This window comes from Mauremys reevesii, linkage group 3, assembly GCF_016161935.1.
Source record: "Mauremys reevesii isolate NIE-2019 linkage group 3, ASM1616193v1, whole genome shotgun sequence".
Taxonomy (NCBI): Eukaryota; Metazoa; Chordata; order Testudines; family Geoemydidae; genus Mauremys; species Mauremys reevesii.
In genome coordinates this window covers 41,058,919-41,074,612 of record NC_052625.1, presented here as the reverse complement: position 1 = coordinate 41,074,612, position 15,694 = coordinate 41,058,919, and the positions used below count along the sequence as shown (strand labels likewise).

Here is a 15,694-nt window from a genome sequence, read left to right as displayed (position 1 = left end):
ATGCTGGCAACAAACAGCCCAATCCTTCAGTGCTTACTCATACAAGTGCTATAATTCCATTGACTTCAATGGGACTACCTACAGCAGTAAGAACTGCTTTCAGGAATAAAGGTTGTAGTATCTGGCTCTCCAGAACGTGAGTTTTAAAGACAATGCAGTACTTTTTTTCCCCATAGCCTGTAAAACTCTTAAAGGTAGGAAAATAAAATTTTGTTCACTGGAAGTTTATAATTCTTTGTAGATAGGTCAAATTTTTGCAGTTAGTGGAAGTACTTAAAAACACAGTTATAGAATTCACAGTGCACAACAGCCCTTGTTTTGAAATGTATACATTGGAATTTCCATATGTGACTGCTACATCATAAAATTAGATGTGCTATAGAAAGCAAGAAGAGATTCATTATTTAGATTTATGGCAAGGTCCCTAAATATGAAGGATACCATAATAACAGAATTCCAGTACTGAAGGCTTTTATAGTATCTGAACAGGGTGAATATATGATAACTGGGGATAAGAACAGGTTAGTAGAAAATGTAATGTTATTTGACAAACAGAAAATCAAAATGAGGTACTCCACTCAAGGGTGCCAGATTTTAGCATTCATCATGTGAGTGGTTATGAATTTTGACAGAAACAGTGTTTGTGAAGTCAAAAATATATATAACTTGGCAGAAACCAAGACAATTTTAGTAGTCTCACAAATGACAACAAATGCCCACATTCTGCAGTTATCAGGGTGAAATCCATTCAACCTGTATAAAGTCCAAATATTTGGGCTGTAATATGAGTGGAATGAACAGTGGCTGGGGAACTGAAACCTACCCCTTCTAATTGGATGTGGGTGCCACTGAAGTCTATGGGACTTGGTTTCTGACAATTGGATTAGTTCTTTTGTGAGTAAGGATTTGCAGGCTACTATTGATGGTAAAGCTCTTAGGACCCCATCCTTCTCCGATTAAAGAAAATGGCATATTTCTCATTGACCTCAGTTGTGCAGAATCAGTCCTTTAAGGGAGAAGTCAATGGGAGTTGAAGGCACAAAGTATCTCATGAGAGTTTCTTAGCACTTAGCAGTATCAAGCTTTAAACAGAAAGCATTCAGTTATCTCGCCATAGTTGAACAGGGATATTTAAGTATCAGATGTTTGGTGTTTTGGTCAATTTTTTCACACCTTGTTCCCTCCCCCTCTAACATCACGCAGCACCTAAAAATTAGCACGGCTTATAAAAAAAATCTGTCTGACTTCAGTATAGTGTCATTAACAACCATTAACTTTTCTGCAGACATGGGGGGGGGAGGGGAATAATGAAATAATCATACAAAAGTACACTTAAAAATCACTACTGCCAGAGTCTGACTCAGCAGTGGCACATGCATATTTCTCATAGTCTAAGTTGTTCATTTTCTCAACTTGAAAAATCTCTAGTAGTTTTCTTTCCAGCAATCTTTGTTCTGAATGAATTTATCAGGAAACACCGAACAAGCATCATCAATGTTCACTTTGAGCAAAAGAACAGCTTTGACAGTGTCTGCACTCATTCGCTTTACTCCAAAGACTGTTCCACACGAAACACTAAATCCTATGTTCCTGATAAATACAGAGCAAAATCTACTTGGTCCTGCAATGTGTCTTGAAGAAAAAAAATTCTAATTATAAAAAAATTATAACCAATTACAAGCAAAAATCAATCATGATTAAATAAAATCCAAAGACAGTTCAAATATCTGAAAAGAAGTTCTCAGAAGACTGAAATATCATATGAAAAAAAAATGTATCATGATTTTGCATATGGCCATGTTTGGAATATGAAGATTAAATGTATGCTATATTGATTACTCTTAGTTTATATTATCTTGCAAGCAAAATTTGTTTTATTCTTTCAATTATTTCTTAAAATATATTAATATTCTAAGAAATATTTACTTTTTGTTTAAGAATACAAATACCTACAAGAAACTTTCCACTGACTAATTTGAAGTAATGGATCAATTCATTTTCCATCAAAGTCGGTCCATCAAAGTCGGTGGTAGACGACTCAGACCAGATTTTTATTTTAGGAAATGCACCTTACACCTACTAATGAGAGTGTGACAACTTGACAGTTCTTCATAAAATGTTACTCAGATCTCTTTGACTTGGACTGAAATGTAACTCCCATGTGAGAATCCAAGGATGATCTTTGATTTAAATGGAGCACAGTGTAAAATGTCCTGGATTATCCTTCATGGAGTGCCTCTTGTTTTATGGTGGCAGAACTGTTCCTCAAGGCTTATGCCTCAAGACTTGCCTGGAAGTCCTACAAAACAGATTTTTATTAGCATCATCACTTTTTCTCCATGAAATTGATTTATAAATTGTGCTATTACGTGAGCCACGTTAAGTTTCCAGCTGTATATCCAGCTAGAAATCAAGCTAATAATACTGTAGCAACTGATAAACTAAAGGCAATAAATCATTCATATAAAAGCAACAAATGAAAATAAAATATATTAAGTTTCAATTGGCTATGCAGAATATTCCTGTACATACATACATTCATACACACACACCTGAAAGAATACTGAACTAGATACATCACCTTTCATCTCAAAGCACCATACAAACATTATACTCACCTCTATTACACACCTAAGAGATAGGTAAGTATTATTACCCTACTTCTGAGATATGGAAATAGGCACAAGAATGTCAAGTGATTTACTTAAGCTCACACTTGAGTCAGTGGCAGAACCAGTAAATTAGATCCCAGATCTCCTAAATTTCAGTATTGTGCTATATACAAAAGTATATTCTTAGGCACTTTAGAGAGAGAAAACCAAAGAGAGGAAAGAAGAAAGTGCAGTAGGACTCAAGCACCAGTAGTGCACTGGTTTCATCTTCGGCCGAGCCTTAAAACTGCACCATCTGTGGCAAGACCTGCCCCTTGAGAACTGAACTTTTTAGCCACTCTCAATGCTGCAGCATGACACATAGTAACTGAACTGTTTTGGCAATTACACCGTTGTCTTGAGACAGTTGCCATCTATGGGTATGTCTACACTGCAAAACACCTATGGCTGGCAAGCAGAGCCCAAACATCTACACTGCAACATTACAGCCCCACCACAGGGGTTTAATTGCAGTGCAGTCATACCCTAAAATCCGCTTAGTTTCAAAGTTCTCTGTGCACTAGACAGTGCTCATTCCCTTATAGTTTTAGGTGATTAAGAGTGAATTTTTTTGTTAAAAACTGTGATATTACTATCTTTCATTAAAATTGTGAATTTTCAGTCTGAAGATTATTTCAGCCCTTTATTAAACATACTACATATTTTTATAACATACCTTACTGTACCATAATTTTTTTCACTCTTCTCTTCAAAACAGAATTATGAGGGTACATAACATTATCCAGTACCTCGTTCTTTGCATAGAATGTTAACTCATATGTAGAACAAATGTGCAGTTCAGATAAAGTATATAGCGCTAATAAATTAATATCTGATATGCTGATGGTTCTAAAAATACAATTTAACTAAAGTTATCCAGTGCAATAATTTTCACACTGCTCATAGTGTAGCTTAGTCAATGATCTGGAGCTAGTGCACAAATTAAAATGAAATATTAAATACAATTTTTAGAAGCTTAGTATATCAGTAAATGAAACAACTATATAAGAACAATGGCAAGATAAGGTATTTCCTTCATAAATTACAGCTTGTATTTACATATTTCTGTATTCAATGACAAAAGTCAATCTTGCAAACACTGATAGCATAAAATAGCTTGAATATCTCAACACATGGGTCAATCCTGCAATTTTTAATCACTTGGATAGTCTTTACTCATGCAAGTACTCTCATTGATTTCACATGAGTTAAATGTCTGCCAGTTTTGCACTATAGTTCCTGATTTCTTTCCCTTTGTTTCCACCTGTAACATGTACAGAGCACCGAACAATTTGTATTAAGATTCAGTAGGTTCTCAGTGGTAATTACGGAGCTTGAATACCTGGATTTCTGTTTTCCTTGGCCATATTACTATGATATAATTAAATCCTTACTTTACATCTCCATGCAACAAAAAAATATTTAATAAGAGTAAGAGAGAAACACCTACCCAATAACTGTGCTCAGCACATTCACAGAGCCCTCAACTTTAAGTGAAATGATTGGCAGTTAAAACACAACATGCCCCTCAGGTCCTATATTAAATTCTGGTGTTTCATCAGATTCCCAAAATGATGAGGCTACCTACACAGTACACCCTCAGTACATCATATGTTGAGATTTATCAGCAATATAAAATTAATAAATGTTTACATAACATGTAAACTATTCCCATGTAATTGTAATTATGAAGCATGTTTTGTTAAAATTCCTTCCTTCTAAAACACCATCTTCAACTGAAAAAATAATTACCTAATTGACATTAAAAATAATAAACTTTGTTGTAAATTGCATTAGCTTAATCGCCGAAAACTAATGACCTAAATAACCCTGAATTGGAGAACAAGACTGGAGAACTAGTATTTGTTGTTGATTGTGGTCTGCATAAGTGCATGACCTTAGTTTCAAATGACCAGCTATGGGTGCAGTTATGTATTTTCAATTATATTGTATGCTCTTCTTTGTATGAGGAAGATTGATACCCACCAGAAAGGTGGGTTCTTTCCCACTTTGCAGAAGATTTTTGGATGGAGCAAGAAAGTGGGAGTAAATTGCTTGTTTTCTTACACTTCACCATAATGGAAATAATTTCATATTTTGCCTATAATAGGGTGGGGAGACCTTAGCCCAGGGGTGGACAAACTGGGGAGCGAGGTCTGGGGCTCAGCCTCGCTCAGGTGCTCCAGCCAGGGGCCACACCAGCAATGGCAGGGCCCCACTCTGGCTCCTATGTGCTCCAATGGGAGCTGCAGGGGTTGTGCCTGCCTGGCCTGCGTAGGAGCCATAGAAGGGATATGCCATTGTTTCCGGGAACCTCTTGAGATAAGTGCAGTTCAGAGCCTGCACCCCTGAGCCTCTCTCTACGCCCCAACCCTGATCCCCTTCTCACTCTCCAAACCCCTCAATCCCAGCCCACAGCATCCTTCTACACCCCAAACTCCTCATCCCCAGCCCCACCCCAGAGCCCACACCCCCCAACCAGCCCTCATCCTCTCCAGCACCCCCACCTACAACCCCACCCCAATTTAGTGAGCATTCATGGCCCGCCATACAATTTCTATTCCCCAATGTGGCCCACAAGCCAAAAAGTTTGCCCATCCCTGCCTTAGCCTCCGAGTATCAGAGACCTCTCCGGTGCAGCCAATCAGAAAACAGACAACTGAACATTGCCCAATGCAGCTAATCAGAGCGCCGCTACCAGGATATTCACTTTCAATGCAACCGAAGTGCAGACCCTCAACAAGAAAGGGACTAACTCCACCCTGAGCTCAGCTCCCTGGAGCAGCAGCTGCAGAGGAGATTCGCTCAGTCAGTGTTCCAGTCAACGCTTGGACTAAATACTGATCAGTTACACAGGACTTAATCCGGACTCACTCTGCCCCGTTAAGGAAAATGAGTCCGGAGTCACAACCGGTGTAACTGAGCTCAGCCGAGCCGAGCCTACGGTCCCATGTCTCCCTACTGGCCCCCGCCGAAAGTCCCATTGGGAAAATAACACACGGTACTTATCCCCTGAGACTCCAGCCGGGGTCCTATCAACCGGGGTTGGATTAATGCGGAACCTACACTTGCTTGGCTTTATATCCCAGTTTTTACCCTAAACCCGCACTGGGGAGCGCAGGTGAAAAACGGGGGTATATTGCTCCTGTGCGCTCCCGGGGAAGCGGCGGAGTATCCATTACGCTTCCCTGTAGCTCCCAGGGACGCAGGAAAGTGCGGGCTGGAGCCTCACGACTGCATTATGTTTCGCTATAATGTATGTGACATCACGAGGAGCTTTTGAAACCACCTACTTTTGAGATCACGTTTAGGAAATCGTTCATCCTGGTAAATTTCCTTCTGCCCTGTTCAGTGCAAGCAACTCACCCCACCTGCTATGTTGTTTTTTAATCCTTCACCTCCCGCGGGGAATTAACTTTTTGTAACCTGCTGCACCAACCCATCTGGGACGCGAGTTCATTGTGCCTGAGCCGCTACAGACGGAGAGAGGAAGGAGCAGGGCTGCGACCACCCTCCGCACTTGGTGTAAAGTTGTTGTGCGCGGTTTGGGCAGGAAGGTTATCTTTGCTGCCCTGCTGAAATAACCTCTTCCTTCGCGGCTGCGGCGATCAACCAAGACAATTAACTGTCAAGAACCATTTTCCCTTCCGCTACCCCTCTCGGGGCCCGATCCCGCGCCCAGGCAGTCAGGGGGATCACTACCATGAACTTCAACCATTTGCTGCTGGACCCGTAAAGCGCCAGCTTGGGTAGTTTGGTAGCAGCGGCAGGCAGCTCTAGCCTGAAAGCATCCTGAGTCCCAGCCGGGGAGCAGCCCCAGGACCTGGAGTCCACGCAACAGCCTCAGCCTTGCGGGAGAAATCGAAGTCACCCAGGCAGCAGCAACTAATGACCCCTCCAGCAGGCGACAAGACACGGTCCTGTCCTTGGGACCGTCATAACTCAGGGGACTCCCAAAGCCCGTGCCTCTGCCCGGGCACCACGGTTGCAGTTGCACTGTTCCCACGTTCATTGCACATCCCACCCCCGAGCCTATCCAGCCCCTTGTGCCCCCCCCCCCAATCTCGCTTACCTTTTCTTGTCCTTGTCAGCTGTCATTACTGAGGCTTGTTGTGCCGCTTAAACCAACTCGGGCTGCCAACCAGGGCTCCTCGGTCACGGCTGTGGGGGTCCTGCTTGCCGATCGTCCCTGCCCACACAAGCACCCGGCAGCCTAGAGATCCCAGGCGTGGAGGGGGGAAGGCCGGGGAATGGCTCGCGCTCTCGCAGCTGACAGCACGGCTGGGGCACCAGTTGTCCTGCAGGAAAAGGCTGAAGCAATCCTGGCCAGGTCGCCCCTGAGCTGACCATACAGTCTCAGGACACTGCCGAGGATTGTACAGCCTGCCCAGGGGGGAAGGAGACGGGAGAGCCCGGGATCCCCCTCGAATCTGAAGCCCTGCCAGAAGAAAGTTCTCACTTTAAAACTTCAGGCTTCCCTGGGCTCCTGGGGGCAGGTTCAGCCTCTTTAGCCCCGTCTCCCGCTGGAGCTGTCGCGGCTCGTTCTCCAATGGGGACGGGAGCTGGCTGAGCCCTCCTCCTCCCGCTGCCCCCTCCCACCACGTCCACCCCGGCTCCAGCAGGACTTGCCGAGATGAGGTCAACGCCGCGAGAGGCGGCGGCGAGCGAGGGTGGCCGGGCCGGCAAGGAGCGCTCAGGGCACGCGCGGGAGGAGGGGGCGCTGCGGGCAGCGGGAGTCTCTCCTCCCGCGGCGCTGCACCGCGCAGCCCCCTGGCAGCAGCACCCCGCTGGGCTGGAGGGGGCAGGGCAGCGATTGCTTTGCAGGGGGCAATTCCCGCCCCTCGGCCGCGGCTGCTCCCGGCCCAGGGGGGCGGATTTCCCTCCTCCGCGCGGCGCCTTATCGCTTGCTGCCGCGAGCGGGATGCTTGGCTGAGCTCGCCCCGCAGCTCGGCTGGCGCTGAGGGGCAGGGGCCTGCGCTGCTGCCCCGGGCACTGCAGCACTTTCCCAGCCAGAGCAGCGGGGGGAGACGGGGGCGAACTGGCCGGGAATGGCCTTAGGGGAAGGTGGCTGGGAGCACCTGGCAGGTCAGGCAGAAACGTGACTGGGGCTGTAAACATTGGCTTGTGGATGACTTATCTCCCCCCCCAACCCTTTACACAAGGGTTGTTGTTGTTTTTTGCCGGGGGGTGGGGAGGAAGAGATTGTATTTTATACGAATTGTTTTTCTGTCCTGGATGCACTGGGTCTGCAGGGGTCATTCTTCAGACGCGAAAAATCAAGCTACCATCATCATGCTTTTGCCCTCTTAGTGTATTCAGATAAGGCCTCCCATTTCCCTCCGCCTTCAGCTGGCTGGGGCTGCTCCTCCGACTAGGAGCGTCACAGAGGCGATGCCTCTCATTAATTAGGAAATAGCTAGTTTGGCAAAGATTCGCAGAGGCATTTAGTGGAAGTTAGGAGCCTCAATACCTTTGTAGATCTGGGCCTTTGATATTAAGGTTAAGACATTCAGGTACTATGGTGGTGGGGTCATAGAGAAGTGATTACTTGCTTTAGCTGGTAGTGTGCTTGGTAAAGTGAAATCCCGTTTTCACCCCAGCCCACACAAATTGAAACCCAGGACTTTCTTTAAATCCCTCACCCAGGTTGTTCTCACAAATTTATCTATTTGGATTATACCTTAACTAAAAAAAGCAAAAAATGCTCTTCACAAAAATTAAGACTACTGTCTATATTAATACATCTTTCATATCAATAGCCACAAACCCAGCAGCCACTCCACAAGCTCAAAACCCAAATTAGTCAGCCACACACTGATGAAAAAATACCCTTCTCACAACTACTAACTCCCAGTGCTCAGTTACTCTTCTAAATATTAGTATCACATATGAGTGTTCCAAATGAGGGAGGAAAGGGGGTCACAGACTCAGTGACTGTGCTCCAGAGCAGGCCACATCTGGAGAGAAGTGAATATTGGAGCATAAGTTTGCACAGGCCCTCAGCTTACTGATCTTCCTTCCTCAGACTTTTACATTTTGTTTCTTTTTAAAAAGCCATTGTATCCTTATTTTCTTGTTCAAATCAAAACAGCAATAAAACTTTTTTTAAAATTAACCTTGCTGGTATTAAGTGTCTGCTGGGGAAATAAAGTACTAACGCTCAACTCCTGTGAGCTCTTGCTATGACATTTTTCAAATTGTACAATTAAATAAGTCTCTGTCGTATCAAAAATTATTTCCTCACACTACAATCTATTTATTTTTCAGCTTAATTGCATTCATGATCTCTAAATACTTCAGTTTAATTATTTTTTAATTAGACAACGCAAACCCAAAACATCTTTTCCTCAGAAAAAAAATTGCTTGTTTTCTTACACTTCACCATAATGGAAATAATTTCATATTTTGCCTATAATAGATTATTTCTCTATTATTCAAAGTTTAGCTGTTTCCCCATGCCATTTTCATACGCTGTTTAGAAAAAATTGGTCAGAGAAGTGTTTCTTTGTGTAACATGTTTAAAGCAATATGTATATTTCCATATTAGTAAAACATTCTGCTCATCTGAAGAGAGCTACCCATGCTTGCATAGCAGCAATCTGATTATGTGGTAACAGTTTCTTATACAACAGACCCTACACAAAAGAAAACCGCAAATATTTAAAACCTAAGTAAACCTGGTTAAACAGAATTTGTATGTACAGGGCTAAGTTTAGCCTTCAAGTGATAAAAGAATGCAGCAGGATCAAAGAACCAGTCATTCATTCTCCAGATTAACTTGAGTTCTTGGTCCTTCACTGATTTTTGCTGATGTCACTGCTTCTTTCTATATCTGAAGATTCTTTACGTGAATAAACAACTTGACTTCAGAGTCAGACAAGCAAAGAATTTAAAATGGCTAAATTTAAAATGCACAGTAAAACTCAGGTCTTACCCATTGGCCTAGTCCTAGCGACACTGTTCTAGATGGCCATATTGTGGCTGATTTGCAGCACACATTTCTTGCTCCTTTGACCAGCAGGGGCTGAAAATACTGGAGCAGTAATGGCCTACTCAACAGTGACTCCCCAAAATGACTGAAGAATGATGATGGATTTTAAAATATATTATATTCTTTCCTTGCCCAGGAGCATGGTAGTGATGATATTGCTATGTCATGCAGATAAGGAAAGTAAATAAGCATAAAGGATTTTCAAGGCTGTCAGCCATGCATCAATTATCAGAATAATAAAAGGCCCCATTGAAATCATGGGAGTTTTGCCACTGACTCCAGAGGCTTCAGGATTTCAGCCACAGATTCAATAAAATGGTCCTAAGATTGCCAGAAATGACAGTAATAAACAACTAGTTCGCAATCCTGGCTAACAGAAGAGGGAACAGATGCTCCACATTTGAAAAGATTGTTCCAATTTTCTGCAAATCAAAACATATCCACCTATTCTAGGGGCCAAATATAAAAACATAAGAATGGCCATACTGGGTCAGATCAAAGGTCCATCTAGCCCAATATCCTATCTTCTGACAGTGGCCAATGCCTGGTGCCCCAGAGGGACTGAACAGAACAGGTAATCATCAAGTGATCCATTCCCAGCTTCTGGCAAACAGAGGCTAGGAACACCATCCCTACCCATTCTGCCTAGCAGCCATTGATGGACCTATCCTCCATGAACTTATCTAGTTCTTTTCTGAACCCTGTTATAGTCTTGCCCTTCATAATATCCTCTGGCAAGGAATTCCACAGGTTGATTGAGTTGTGTGAAAAAATACTTCCTTTTGTTTGTTTTAAGCTTGCTGCCTATTACTTTCATTTGGTGACTCCTAGTTCTTGTGTTATGAGAAGGAGTAAATAACACTTCCTTATTTACTTTCTCCATAATCATGATTTTATAGACCTCTATCATATCCCCCCTTAGTTGTCTCTTTTCCAAGCTGAAAAGTCCCAGTCTTATTCATCTCTCCTCATAGGGCAGACATTCCATACCGCTAATCATTTTTGTTTCTCTTTTCTGAACCTTTTCCAATTCATCTCTTTTGAGGTGGGGTAGTCACATCTGCACGCAGTATTCAAGATGTGGGCATACCATGGATTTATATAGAGGCAATATGGTGTTTTCTGTCTTATTTGCTATCCCTTTCCTAATGATCCCCAGGATTCTGTTTGCTTTTTTGACTGCTGCTGCACGTGTTTTCAGAGAACTATCCACAGTGACTCCAACATCTCTTTCTTGAGAGGTAACAGCGAATTTAGACCCCATCATTTTATATGTATAGTTGGAATTACTTTGCATTTATCAACACTGAATTTCATCTGACATTTTGTTGCCCAGTCACCCAGTTCTGTGAGATCCTTTTTAGCTCTTCACAGTCTGCCTGGGACTTAACTATCTTGAGTAGTTTTGTATCATCTGCAAATTTTTCCACCTCACTGTTTATCTCTTTCTCCAGATCATTTATGAATATGTTGAATAGGACTGTTCCCATTACAGACCCATGAGGAATACCACTATTTACCTCTCGCCATTCTGACCATTTATTCCTATCCTTTCATTCCTATCTTATAACCAGTTATCAATCCATGGGAGGACCTTCACTCTTATCCCATGATAGCTTACTTTACTTTAGAGCCTTTGGTGAGGGACCTTGTCAAAGGCTTTCAGAAAATCTAAGTACACTATGTCCACTCAATCCCCTTTGTCCACATGCTTGTTGACCCCTCAAAGAATTCTAGTAGGCATGATTTCCCTTTACAAAAACCATGTTGACTCTTCCCCAACAAATTATGTTCATCTATGTGTCTGACAATTTTGTTCTTTACTGTAGTTTCAACCAGTGTGCCCGGTACTGAAGTTAGACTTACCGGCCTATAATTGCTGGGATCACTTCTGGAGCCCTTTTTTAAAAATTGGCATCACCTTAGCTATCCTCCAGTCATTTGTTACAGCTGATTTAAATGATAGGTTACAGACTACAGTTAGTAGTTCTGCAATTTCACATAAGAGTTCTAAAGGAACTCTTGGGTGAATACCATCTGGTCCTGGTGACTTATTACCATTTAAGCAGCAAAGAATCCTGTGGCACCTTATAGACTAACAGACGTTTTGCAGCATGAGCTTTCGTGGGTGAATACCCACTTCTTCGGATGCAAGTCCGAAGGGGATATTACCATTTAGTTTGTCAGGGCTTGGCTACACTTACAAATTTGCAGCGCTGCAGCAGGGTGTGAAAACACACCCTCTCCAGCGCTGCAAATTGCGGCGCTGCAAAGCGCCAGTGTGGTCAAAGCCCCAGCGCTGGGAGCGCGGCTCCCAGCGCTGTACGTTATTCCCCACACGGAGGTGGAGTACAGACAGCGCTGGGAGAGCTTTCAGACAGCGCTGGCGCTTTGACTACACTTAGCGCTTCAAAGCGCTGCTGCGGCAGCACTTTGAAGTGTAAGTGTAGCCAAAGCCTCAGTCTGTTCCAAAACCTCCTCTAAGGACACGTCAATCTGGCAAATTCCTCAGATTTGTCACCTAAAAAGAGTGGCTCAGGTTTGAGAATTTCACTCACATCCTCAGCCGTGAAGACTGATGCAAAGAATTAATTTAGTTTCTCCACAATGGCATTATCGTCCTTGAGTGCTCCTTTAGCATCTCGATCGTCCAGTGGCCCCACTTGTTGTTTATCAGGTTGCCTTAAAAATTGCTATTACTCTGAGTCTTTGGCTAGCTGTTCTTCCAATTCTTTTTTGGCCTAATTATGTTATATCTTTGGCTAACTTATTTAAATTCTTTTTTGGTCTTTCTAATTACATTTTTACACTTCATTTGCCAGAGTTTATGCTCCTTTCTATTTTTCTCACTAGGATTTAACTTCCACTTTTTAAAGGATGCCTTTTTGTCTCTCACTGCTTCTTTTATTTTGTTGTTTAGCCACAGAGGCACTTTTTTAGTTCTCTTACTATGTTTTTTAATTTGGGATATAGATTTAAGTTGAGCCGCTATTATGGCGTCTTTAAAATTATATATATATGTATGTATGTGTGTCTGTATATACATACATATATACATACACTCACACACCTTCCTTTGCTATGCTGGGATTAAGTAGCATTTAAGGGAACCCATGAATCTTACAGGGATTTCACTTTTGGCACTGCACCTTTTCATTTCTGTTTAAGTAGCCTCCTCATTTTTGTGTAGTCCCCCTTTCTGAAATTAAATGCTACAGTGTTGGGCTGCTGTGATGTTTCCCCCACCACAGGGATGTTAAACTGAATTACATTATGGTCACTATTAACAAGCAGTCCAACTATATTCACCTCTTGGACCAGATCTTGTGTTCCACTTAGGACTAAATCAAGGAATGCATCTCCTCTTGTGGGTCCCAGGACTAGCTGCCCCAAGAAGCAGTCATTTAAGGTGTCAAGAAACTTTATTTCTGCACCCTGTCCTGAGATAAGATGTACCCAGTCAATATGGGGATACTTGAAATCCCCCATTATTAATTATTATTATGGAGTTTATTTGTATAACCTCTCTAATCTCCCTTAGCATTTCACAGTCACTATCACCATCAGCTGCTATATTATTAGAGCATTACTATCCATAGAGATTCTATGGTACAGTTTGTAAAAGCAGCAAAGAATCCTGTGGCACCTTATAGACTAACAGACGTTTTGCAGCATGAGCTTTCGTGGGTGAATACCCACTTCGTCGGATGCAAGTTTGGTTCATTTAAGATTTTTTAGTTCATTTGATTCTATACTTCCTTTCACATCTAGTGCCACTCCCCCACAAGCATGATCTGTTCTGTCCTTCTGATATATTTTGTACCATGGTATTACTGTGTCCCATTGATTATCCTCATTCCACCAAGTTTCTGTGATGCTCATTATATCAAATGTCCTCATTTAATACGAGGCACTCTAGTTCACCCATCTTATTATTTAGACTTCTAGCATTTGTATATAAGCACTTTTAAAACTTGCCACTTTTTTGCTGTCTGCCATTACATGATGTAATTGAATGGGACTCTTTCATTTGTCTGTTTCTCTTCAGATCCTACCTGTATTTTATCTTCCATCCTCTCCTTACTAGGACATAGAAAGTCTCCATTAATAGATCCTCCTGTAAGGCATGTCTCTGTCTGAACCAGGTGCTCCTCCACACATGTCGGCTTTCCCCCAGCCCTTAGAGCAGTTTTTAAACGATGACCTTTTTAATTTGCTTCTATTTTGGTTTAGGCGGAGCCCATCCTTCCAGTATAGGCTTCTCCTTTTCCAAAAGTTTCCCCAGTTCCTAATAAATCGAAACCCCTCCTCCCTATACCATCATCTCATCCATGTATTGAGACCCTGCAGTTCCACGTGCAGGACCAGTTAGACAGGCAGAACTGGAAGCATTCAGAGAATGCTACCATGGAGATGCTGGACTTCAATCTCTTACCTAGGAGCCTAAATTTAGCCTTCAGGACCTCTCTCCTATCCTTCCCTATGTCATTGGTACCTACATGTCCACAACCACTGTCTCCTCCCCAGCACTACACATAAGTCTATCTAGATGTCTCAAGAGACCTGCAACCTTCACACCAGGCAGGAAAGTCACCATACAGTTCTCATAGTCATCGCAAACCCAGCTATCTATGTTTCTAACGATCGAATCCCCCATAACTATTACCTGTCTTCCCAATAACTGGAGTTCTCTCCCCCAGAGAGGTATCTGCAGTGCCACATCATCTGAAAAGAGGGTCCCAACTATGGGATCATTTCCCTCTGCTCCAGTTGGATGTGCTCCTTCCCTGAGACTTTCGTCCTCCTCAACAGCACAGAGGCTGTCAGACCAAGGGTGGGACTGTTCTACTGTGTCCAGAAAGACTCATCTATGTAACTCTGTCTCCCTTAGTTCCTCCAGTTCAGTTACTCTGGTCTCCAAAGCCCAGACCAGGTCTCCTTGCACAGAATGCACACATACACCCCCTGCCCATAGGGAGTCTAATAGATTACCATAGGGCAGGTAATCATACATGCTGCATTGAGTGCAATAAACTGGATAGCCCCCACTCTGTTGCTGGATTTCTGCCCGCATTCCTTTTTACTCCTGCAGCTCGTTCCTTTGTTGGTGTTTTGTTTTTATCAGCGGATGTTTTGGGCTTTAAGTTTAAAGAATGTTAAGTGTAACTAGCTCCCACTCACACTTGACACTCCCTCTCAAAACTCCCATGTTAGCTGCTCCTGGTCACTAGCGCCTCTGCTCGCTCAGGAGTGGGCTTTCTAAAGCCCTGGTCTTCCTGAGTAGCCCCACCCTCTGGTTAAGGGCTGATGGGTGCTAACGGGCTTAGGGATCAAAGCCTGATTAACAAGCTCTCCCTAGCAGGGTGCCAGGCTCAGCACATAGAGTCCCCCAAACAAACAGACCACAATGTATATTTCAGTCAAGCAGCAAGCACACCACAAACAGATTTAAAGTTTATTAGAGAATATTTAAAAATAAACGATACAAAGTGTTTGAAGCATCAGTTATTGTGTCATTGGGGGTAACATACAGGTTGTAGGGGGATGTTAGCGTTTGGGTATTGGACAGCATATACATATACACAGTCTGTCATGTCCCCAATGCGGGGTATACGGTGGGTGGGTTCAAGGTACAGCCAGCAAGCAGTGAGGGTACATCACTCATACAAACGGGTTATGGGTAGTCGTGGGCATGAGTAACTGAGCGGACCGGGTAATGATGATAGGATGACCCTCACAGGGCAGAGTTCAGTTTGGTTGGTTTTGGGCTCAGGCGATAAAGTCCAACAGGGGAAGTTTACAGGTCTCTTCCCCCTTGTGGGTGCGCGAAGTCACGCCGGCTCACTCTTGGTATTGACGGTGGCCGGTGACGTGCTCTGTGTAGATGTCTCTGGACCACCGAATAGCGTCCGAGGCCATTAGGCATCTCATGAGCCGCGCGTAGCGACGGCCCACCCCACAGGTCCACAGTACTCGTTCATTAAGGGGGTCCCAGGCGCCCAAGGCCCCAACGATAAGAGCATCGGTGTAGACCTCGGGCTACAGACAAACT

General features: G+C 43.4%; 1 protein-coding gene across 1 annotated transcript in view; it reads right to left on the bottom strand.

The window, feature by feature from the left end:
* The window catches only part of EPAS1 (endothelial PAS domain protein 1), a 153,383-nt gene extending 146,247 nt beyond the window's left edge, over window positions 1-7,136 (bottom strand). Inside the window, exon 1 of the mRNA XM_039528832.1 lies at window positions 6,724-7,136. Coding sequence (XP_039384766.1) covers window positions 6,724-6,749 — 26 coding nt within the window. The 5' untranslated portion in view covers window positions 6,750-7,136. The remainder of the gene's footprint in view (window positions 1-6,723) is intronic.
* Between the last annotated feature and the right edge of the window lie 8,558 nt (window positions 7,137-15,694).